This window comes from Suncus etruscus, chromosome 17 (assembly GCF_024139225.1).
Source record: "Suncus etruscus isolate mSunEtr1 chromosome 17, mSunEtr1.pri.cur, whole genome shotgun sequence".
Classification (NCBI taxonomy): Eukaryota; Metazoa; Chordata; class Mammalia; order Eulipotyphla; family Soricidae; genus Suncus; species Suncus etruscus.
This window is the reverse complement of record NC_064864.1, coordinates 72,846,565-72,855,959: the sequence shown is the minus strand read 5'-3', so window position 1 is coordinate 72,855,959 and position 9,395 is coordinate 72,846,565. Positions and strand designations below refer to the sequence as shown.

The following is a 9,395-nucleotide window of genomic DNA, read 5'->3' as shown; positions in this document are numbered from 1 at the left end:
GGAGCGATTTCTGAGCACAGAGCCAGGAGTAACCCCTGAGCGTCACCAGGTGTGGCCCAAAAAGGAAACAAAACAAAACTCTAGGAGATTGTAGGGAATCTGTGCTGTTAGGTGTTTGTGAATCCACAAATAGTCCCCAGAATGAGAAATTACTTCCCACCCCCTTGTCCCCTTTCAGGGGGAGATCTTGGTAATATTTATCTACAGCAAATATTAATCCACACAGACAAGAAGGTTAGGGTGTAAAAGGTTGGGCAAAGAGAGAGTCATTTTGCAGCCTGCTCCCAGCTCTCGCAAAAAGACCCCCTTTTCCCTGTCCATCAAGCTAATTTTTGCCAATTCCACAGCGCCCCCACCTGGAAGGTCTAGCTGGGGCAACAGTCACAGAACAATCCTAAGGAAATATTTTTATATACAATTCCAAGAATAATCTTATGGAAATATTTTCATATACTACGGTACTACGGGAGATGTAAAAGGGAAGGGAGAGAGAGAGAGAGAAAGAGAGAGAGAGAGCGCGAGAGCGCACTAAGGTCAAGGCCACCCACTTTTTTCCTTCTTTGCTCCTGGCTCTGTTCAAGGTCTGCCTTGTTTCCCATGGCAAACTTGAGCCAGGAGTCCAAGGGATTGAAAACAAGTGACAGGATGGGTCTTCAAGGGGTGTGTTGGCTCTGGTCGAGTAGTTCTGGCTGCTGTGAGGAGCCCAGTCAGAGCCTCGTGGACTGCAGGGAGGCCTTTCCCAGGGAGCCGTGATGCCCTGGGTGCAGATACTCTGGATGTAAGCCCTGAGACAGAGCACTGTGGAGTGGGAGGGCTCGTGTCCCCAACAGCAAATGGCCACGCATGGGAACCTGCCTTTACTAAGAAAACATGGAGACCCCATGGCTGACCTCTGAATACTGCCAGGTGTGGCCCCCAAAATATGCAGAGGAAACGAGGCACATGTGAAGGTCGCTTCTTTCTGCTGCAGAGAAGCCCTGTGCTCTGATGGGGCATTCCACCCACCACTCCAGCCATGGACTGAAATTGGGTGGTTTCCCAGGGCCACTCTTGGCAGAGAGGGGCACCCACCACAGGAACAAATGCTGCCTGGCTGTGTTGGGGGCCAAGGCCAGACCTGAGCTGTGTCGGGGGCCAAGGAGGTGTCCAGTGGAACAAGAATGGTTTGAGAAGTCTCCCTGGCACCTCTTGCCACTCAAGGCCACACCTAGGAGCTACTTGTCCCCTGCTTGGACCCTCCTGCAGTCTCTGAGGTCAGCACCTTGGACAGGTCCAAGCCCCTTGTGGTTCTGTGGGAGTGTGCATGTGATGCTTCTGTATGTGTGAGCACATGTGTGCCTGTGCCTCTATATCTGTGATCATGTCTGTGTGTAAATGTGTGTGTCATTGTCATTCTGTGAGTATGTCTGAGTGTACGTGTGTATCGACGTGCCTGAGTATCCATGTGTGTCTTAGTGTGTATGTGCATGTGTGTGTGCCTGAGCATCCGTGTGTGTGTTCATGTGTGTAAGCCCATGTGTCTCAGCATCCATGTGCTTATGAGTGTTTACGTGTGTGTTTGAATATGTACGTATCTGTAAATAGTATGTATCTATGTGTGATGTGAGTGCCTCGGCATCCATGTGAGTGTGTTTGTATTGTGTCCACATGCAGGAGTGCACTTGATGCCAAGTGCCCTTGGGATTGGTCTGCTGCCCCACTGGAGGGGAACTGGGAAGTCAGAGCATCTTACAGGGATCCTGGCACTTTCCACACTCACCTTTTAGTAGCACCCATGGGTGCCCCTGCCTGCAGTTCCCATTGCCTCCATGTCCTTGTCCTGCCTGCAGCTCACAGCAGCCACACAACACGTCAGGGACCCTCAGTGGAAGCCCAGAGAACTTCCATGTCACCTCTGCTGGGATATCCCTGTGCTCTGGCAAGAGACCCCATATCCCTAATGGAGCCATCTCAAGGACCCCAGAAGTGTCCTGGGCTGGAAGTGAGCTGCAGGAGCCAGAGGCTGGGAGAGCATCTTGCCCAGTCAAGCCAAGGGTGCCCAGGTCCCCAGATCAGGCAGCAGAGTAGCAGGAGCCTCTCCCACCTCCTCCCCTATCTGGGTCATAATCCCGATGCCTGTGAGGGGAGGAGGAAGAGGAAGTGGCCAGAAGGGGAAGCACTGTGCAGGGCTGTGGAGTGGCAGAGGCACCCAGGGGAGCCAAGGACCTGCATCTGTGTCCAAGCCAGGATGGATTCCAGGACAGGCCGCCCAGAGGTGAGTCCAGTAGGGGTAAGGGGGCAGCTGCAGGGACTGACCCCAGGCTAGTGGGCACACCTTCTGTGCCCCCAGCTGCCATGACCTTCCCCTCTCAGGCTGGGCAGGCACCTGCCATCAGATCTCCCCCTGCTCTGGCAGTTGCCTCTGCTCTGTACCAGCTGCAGGGCAGGGTGTCCCTCCCTGAGATGCCAGCACCATTTCATCCTGACCTTGGCCACCCTGTGGGGCTGTGGCAAGTGGCACTACCTGGCCCAGACTCTCACAGGACCGGGAAGTCCAGGGGCAGAACAGGAGCCTTGGGCAGGCGATCCCTTGGCGGAGACTCAGATGGGCAACTTCCCCCCTTGCACCCCTGCATCTCCTTCCCATTGCAGCCTCCTCCTCAGTGTTCCCCTCCTCCACTACACTCCTCCCCCACTACACCCTTCCTCGCCTCTAAGCAACCCTGCTTCCCAAGTCTGGGCCCAGCCCAGGACTCCTGTAAGAATAGGTTAGAGTCCGTTGACCTGAGGCCCCAATCATAGCGGGAAGGGGGACCCAGGCGGCACCCTGGATCCCAACTTTCTCCCAGGAACTTTCAGCATGGACCCAGGCAACGGGCTTGTGGTCTCTGGTGACTTCTTAAACTGGAGAGTTCCCCAGGGGCCTCCTTGGCTCAAGTATAGGAGTGAGAGTGGGGGCTGGGCTGCACAGAGCCCTGTGCATCCACATATGGATGCCAACACAGGCTGCAAGGCACCAGACCTGCCAGCTGCATGCATGACAACATGAACAGACCCAAGCATGTTCATGACACAATGCATGCTCATACACACATATGCACCCACCAGGCTGAGGTCCAAGTCCAATGCAGACACTCCCCTGTTGCCAGTCAGGACTGAAATCGGGGCACCTCATGAGGAGGGACTCAGTGGACTGCTGGTTCCATCTCCTGGGGGGTTCCTGTCAAGAGCAGGCCTCCCTCCCACCCCCTCAACCAGCCCCACTGAGCACACAAATCCCCACCCAGACCCAGCGGGTGCAGCACCCCAGCTCCTATTTATAGGATATGTATGCCGAGAGGGGTGAGTGAAAGCAGAAACAGGCCTGGCTGTGGTTGGGAGCAGGAACTGAGACTCACTGACCTGCCCGGGGCAAGAGCAGTCGAGAGTGCGAGGGTGAAAGCGGAAGCTTCTGGGACACCGTCCGCTCTCTCTCTCTCTTGGTCTCTATTTTGCTCTCTCTCTCATACACACCTGCACCCCATCAGCACACAGAAACAAATACATGCCTGGACATGCACGCAGGTTTTTCCCTACATGCACACACACACACACACACACACACACACACACACACACAGACCTTCCCACGCAAAGACACTAATACTGTGGCCATAGCAGTAGGGAGAGCACTAAGCTTGCACGTGGTTGACCTGGGTTCATTCTCCATAGGGACGCATAGGGTTCCCTGAGCACCACCACCCTGAGCGTAGTGGGTGTGGTTGACTCCCCCCAGGAAAGACTCTCATACATTTGCACATTCATACACTCAGACCTCCCCACACTCATGTGTGCTCATATTCAGTCACACACTCACATGTGCCACACGCAGGGCTGTGGAGTGCACACAGAGACACTGAGTTGCAGGCCTTTGTGGCCGGCAAGAGCCCAGGCCTGTCCCTCTCAGGGGTTGAGGCCTGTGGGGGTCTGATCATGGTTTGCACAAAGCTCCTGGCTGCACAGTCCCTGGTGCTCCCTGGGTGGAGCAGCATGGTGCTCCCTGGGTGGAGGCTGTGCAGGTGCCAAGGTCTCTGCAGAGAATATTAGGGACCCCACCCCAGCCCTGTTACACCACCCAGGGTGTTGTGTATGTAAACATTTCCATGGGATTATTATGTTTCTGATCCTACCCTGATCGGTGATTGTGCCCTACCCTAGTTACATACACAACACGGGACAGCATGACTGACTGGCAAAGCTCTGGGCTGAGTGGCAAGGATGGGGTATGGGTGGCGTCTTGGGGTAATCCACTAGCCAGCTCACTCCTGCCCTGCCTGCCCATACACCTCCCCTTCAGGTGCTGGGTGTCCTGGGGTTGCTGGCCTTGAGCTTCTTGAGCCTTGTTCATTTCCTGGGCCCCTGCCAACCCGTGGATGGGCCGAGCCAGTCTCAGGGACTCCATAGAGAGGCTGCATGCCTGACTCAGCAGGACGCCTGCCGGTCAGTGAACCTGAGGGGTGGCCAGATGGGATCTCGTGGGCTCTGCCTGGGGGATGTGGGTCCTGAGGGGGACTCCTGGGGGACAGGGCACAGAGAGGCTGTAAGGGAGCTACCGGCTCCCTTGCAGCATCACACTCGTGGAGAGTATCCCCCAGGACCTGTGGTGGTCAGTGGCCGACCGGTCTGCCCAGCCGCTGGCCCAGGCCTGGCTGCAGCTGCTGAACATGGCACAGGAGAGTGTCCATGTGGCCTCGTTCTACTGGTCGCTCACGGGGCGTGACATCGGCGTCAACGACTCGTCCTCCCAGCTGGTGTGTGCCCCTCACCCAGGCTCCTAGGCTCTCCATTCCCAGGGAGGGATAGGAGGGGGGTGGCACCTGTGGGGGTCCTGCAGGAGAAGCAGCTGTGCCCCGGCCACAGGGGGAGACCATCCTGCAGGAGCTTCAGCGGTTGCTGGACAGAAACGTGTCCCTGGCCGTGGCCACCAGCGCATCCTCCCTCGCCCCCAACTCTACTGACCTGCAGGGCCTGGCAGCCCGAGGTGGGTGTTTCCCCAGTTGGACACACAGCAGCCTGCAGTGCCTGGGTCTCTGGGGTCAGTGTAGGGGTGTCTGGAGCCTGTTCAATAGCCTGAGTAGTGGGGGGACCTCCAACCATAGAAGGGGGCTCCAGGGTGAGGAGAGAAGGGCCAGGACCCCAGGGAGCAGCCCTGAGAATTCCACAGTCACCTCCCCACCCTGCACTGACCCTCTCTTCCCTCAAACCCCAACAGTGATTCTCCCCCTCCTTCCTTTGACCCATCTTGGTCCATCCCTCTCTGCAGGTGCCCAGGTGCGGCAAGTGCCCATGAGGCAGCTGACTGGGGGTGTCTTGCACTCCAAGTTCTGGGTGGTGGACGGGCGGCACATCTACGTGGGCAGCGCCAACATGGACTGGCGGGCCCTGACTCAGGTGAGTGGCCCTACTAGGAGGTTCCCAGTGGGTGGCCAATGCAGGCCCTGACTACACAACTATGTGGAGGGGAGCAGGGAGCTATGGTGCCCACCTCCGATAGGATCTGGGAAAGCTGTGATAGGGTGCGGCCCCCCACACCGGGGAGTCTTCTGGCTGATCCGGCAGGTGAAGGAGCTCGGAGTCGTCATTCACAACTGCAGCCGCCTGGCCCAGGACCTGGAAAAAACCTTCCAAACCTACTGGGCACTGGGGACAGCCCGGCCAGAGTTGCCCAAACACTGGCCACACAACTTCTCCACGCACATCAACCGACTCCGGCCCTTGAGGGGGCGTTTTGGGGGGCTCCTCACCACTGCCTACTTCTCGGTGAGCCGGGGGGGCTCCAAGAGACTCCGGGAGCCACGGGGAGTAGTAGGGGCTGGGGCCAAGGGAGAGGTACTCAGGCACCAGGACCCAGGGGGGACCCAGGGGAGAGGGGCCCAGGGACCAGGACCCAGGGTTGAGTCAGATTTTGGGGTCCTGGGACATGCTCTCTGCTACAGACTAGAGAGGCGCAGTGATGTTCCACACTGTTCAAGGCAGGCCGACTGATAAGGGTAGTCACACCTGGCAGGGGCCCCTTCGTAGTGTCCAGCGTGGATAGTGTGCCACCAGCCTCCCACTGGTCTCCAAGAGAGGCCTGCTGGAGGGGAGGGTTCAGGCCAGCTGAGTCGGGGAGGGTGGGTGAGGCTCAAGCACCCAGTGATGCGGGTGGTGACCTAAGGCGGGTGCCCGCCGGGTGCCCAGGCCAGTTTGTGGCAACCCTCAGCATCCTGTTGGCCCAGGCATCGCCACCCGTGCTCTGCCCCCGCGGCCGCACCCGGGACCTGGACGCGCTTCTGACAGAGCTGGGGCACGCCCGGGAGTTCATCTACGTGTCCGTGATGGAGTATTTCCCCACCACGCGCTTCAGACACCCTGCCAGGTGCGGGGTGGGGTGGGGGGATTCTGCAGTGGGGCAGGGCTGCAGCCCGGGGCGGGGCCTGGGACCTGCGTCTGTGGGCTGGGCCTCATGAGGAGCAGGGCCTGGAACTGAGTTTCAGAAGGGCCTGGGACTCTGCTTGTAGTGGTCTGAATCAGGGTCGCGTAGGAAATAATGAAATAATCCAGACCAGGCTGAAGGTGAAACACGTATAGTCTGGCCTCTTCTACCGATTATCTCCCCCAAGCTGCCTGACAGAATTGTTTTTATTTTTATCTTTATTTGGGTTTTTTTTTTTTTGGCCATAACCGGTGATGCTCAGGGGTTACTTCTGGCTCTGCGCTCAGAAATCGCTCTGGCTTAGGGGATATATGGGATGCTGGGGATCGAACCGCGGTCCGTCCTAGGTCAGCCGCTTGCAAGGCAAACGCCCTACGGCTGCACCACCGCTCCGGCCCCCAGAACTGTTTTTATTGAGTACCCTAAGGTGACCCTATCAGCTATCCTGAGCCTGTCACGTCCAGGTTAAAATATAAAATAATCTTTGTTTGGGGTGAAACCAAGTTGTCGACCAACAGATACAAAAAAAAAAAAAAAAAAAACGGGGATAATCTTTGTTTTGGGTAAAATAAGGTATAAGAAAAATGAAAGACATTTTTGCAATAATTCTCAGAGACGAAAGAGATGAGTGAGGGCTGGAAGGTACAGCTCACGACATGAAGCTCACCACAAAGAGTGATGAGTGATGTTAAAGAAATAACTACATTGAGAACTATCCTAGCAATGTGAATGAATGAGGGAAGTAGAAAGCCTGTCTCGAGTACAGGTGTGGGTGAGGTGGGGAGGAGGGAGATTTGGGACATTAGTGGTAGGAATGTTGCACTGGTGAAGGGGGTGTTCTTTACATGACTGAAATTATACAACTTTAATCATATTTGTAATCACGGTGTTTAAATAAAGATTTAAAAAAGGGACCGGAGAGATAGCATGGAGGCAAGGTGTTTGCCTTGCATGCAGAAGGTCTATGGTTTGAATCCCGGCATCCCATATGGTCCCCTGAGCCTGCCAGGAGCGATTTCTGAGCTTAGAGCCAGAAGTAACCCCTGAGTGCTGCCAGATGTGACCCAAAAATCAAAAAATCAAAAATAAAATAAAATAAAATAAGGTATAACCTAACAGTGGAGGAGCCTTAGGAGAAGGGCAAGCCAGGCCTGGCACGGTGTAGGAGAGGCCTTAGGAGGGTCGCGCGGGGAGGGCCCGAGCTGTCAGCGGTGGGAGGGGATCAGGTGTGGGTGGGGCCTGGCCCAGCTGGTCAGTGGGAGGGGCATGTGGTGGAAGTGGCCTGGGCAGGGCGGAGCCTGGGACCCTGGTCCTCAGAGGGTCAGCTTGGTGGCTGGAGAGCGTCCTTGAGGGTGGATCTGCGGCCGGTAGAAAGGCCCCCCAGATGATGGGCAGTTTCCCTCTCTCGCTGCCCCTTCACATCGTGGGGCTTCTGACTTTCCGCAGGTACTGGCCGGTGCTGGATACGGCGCTGCGGACGGCTGCTGTGAGCAGAGGTGTGCGCGTGCGCCTGCTGGTCAGCTGCTGGCTCAACACAGACCCCAGCATGTTCCCTTTCCTGCGCTCCCTCCAGGCCCTCAGCCACCCCGCGGCCGGCATCTCCCTGGATGTGGTGAGCCTCACCTTCGGCCAGTGGTGGGCACCTACCTCCACCCCCTCATGACGAGTCCCCTTGTCCCCCTCCCAGAAAGTCTACATCGTGCCGGTGGGGAATCACTCGAACATCCCATTCAGCAGGGTGAACCACAGCAAGTTCATGGTCACGGAGCGGGCAGCCTACGTTGGTGAGCAGGGCAGCATAGGGCAGGGCTGCGGTGCGCGATCATGCTTCAGGGCACTCACCGCATCCTCCCCCAGGCACCTCCAACTGGTCTGAAGACTACTTCAGCAGCACCTCAGGCGTGGGCCTGGTGCTCAGCCAGAAAGCCAACAGCTCCCAGCCTGGGGTGCTCACAGTGCAGGAGCAGCTGCGCAGACTGTTTGAGCGGGACTGGAGCTCCCCATATGCAGTGGGCCTGGACCCGCCCACCCCCAGCAAGGACTGTGTTTGGCGGGGCTGAGTCTCTGGACCTGGTGGACCCACAGATCCTGGCGAATCCCACTCCTCATCGGGCCTCCTCCAAGCAGCTGCTTCTGCCCCAGCCCTGGGTCTAGGCCAAGTGCCCAAAGACCTGTGTGTGCCAACTTGGCTTTTCCTCTGCTCCCCAAACTCATCTGCACCTAAAACCTGCCTCCTTCAGGAAGCCCTTTAGGGAGTCCTTTGCTGGCACCCCTAGAGTAATCACAAACCCTTGGAATGTGCCTGTGCCTTCTGTCTCTTGACACCAGCTTAATGGGGGCACCCCCTCTTCCGCCCTAGAGTGGTTTCCTGTGACCTTCCAGGAGCTCCATATACACACCCCTGCTCCCCTCTGTATCTGCTCTGGCCTGCCTCCCTCACAGCCCAGAGGCTGGGGTTCAGTTTCCAAGTGGGGAACCCGGTGATGTGAGATTCAGATCCTCAGGAGCCCAGCATCCTGGTCTTCCAGCCCCATCAAGGGCTGAATTGCAACACACTGTGCCTGAAGGGAATGGGAAGGGTGGGGGGCACAGGAAAGGTTCCTCAGAGAACCCAAGACTTAGGTGTATGTTCCTGGGGCAACAGGATTGCGGTTCAGGTCCTGAGGGGGTGTTCCTGCCAGGAAACCAGGTCGGGAGCTCTGCTTCAGAGAGAGCAGGGCCATGGGACAGGTGGCTGAGGGAGTGACCTAGTGACCTAGCACTGTGGGAGCAGATTCAGGTGCTGCAAACCCAGGACCTCGGAAAGAGGTTCCTGGCATGGTCCAGGAAAGTGGAGTGGCTGGTGGCTGGACCCCTGGCTGGGAGTTCAGAGCCCAGGCGTTGTGGGCCAGCTCACTGACCAATGCACACAGGACGCCGCAGGGACAGGTGGCAGCGTCCCAACAACACTGACATTCCACGG

The 9,395-nt window shown here is 57.3% G+C and overlaps 2 protein-coding genes across 2 annotated transcripts in view; one reads left to right on the top strand and one right to left on the bottom strand.

The window, feature by feature from the left end:
* ATP5MJ (ATP synthase membrane subunit j) overlaps positions 1 to 8,365 on the bottom strand; it is a 425,762-nt gene extending 417,397 nt beyond the window's left edge. Inside the window, exon 1 of the mRNA XM_049790373.1 lies at positions 8,362 to 8,365. The gene's annotated coding sequence lies outside the window, so the exon portion shown is untranslated. The remainder of the gene's footprint in view (positions 1 to 8,361) is intronic.
* PLD4 (phospholipase D family member 4) lies at positions 2,184 to 8,734 on the top strand. The gene is made up of 10 exons (XM_049790359.1): positions 2,184 to 2,254; positions 4,316 to 4,458; positions 4,586 to 4,769; positions 4,879 to 4,999; positions 5,282 to 5,409; positions 5,578 to 5,778; positions 6,237 to 6,376; positions 7,880 to 8,045; positions 8,121 to 8,217; positions 8,291 to 8,734. Exons 1-10 carry the CDS (start codon positions 2,228 to 2,230, stop codon positions 8,491 to 8,493), a joined length of 1,410 nt encoding a protein of 469 aa, XP_049646316.1. The 5' UTR covers positions 2,184 to 2,227; the 3' UTR covers positions 8,494 to 8,734.
* Positions 8,735 to 9,395: the final 661 nt, after the last annotated feature.

Bases quoted from the DNA above. Each gene is read 5' to 3' on its own strand.
- PLD4 (XM_049790359.1), top strand. From the start codon at position 2,228: ATGGATTCCAGGACAGGCCGCCCAGAG. The intron at 5,000-5,281 runs GTGGGTGTTTCC...CCCTCTCTGCAG, and splicing joins GCAGGGCCTGGCAGCCCGAG to GTGCCCAGGTGCGGCAAGTG. The intron at 5,410-5,577 runs GTGAGTGGCCCT...CTGATCCGGCAG, and splicing joins ACTGGCGGGCCCTGACTCAG to GTGAAGGAGCTCGGAGTCGT.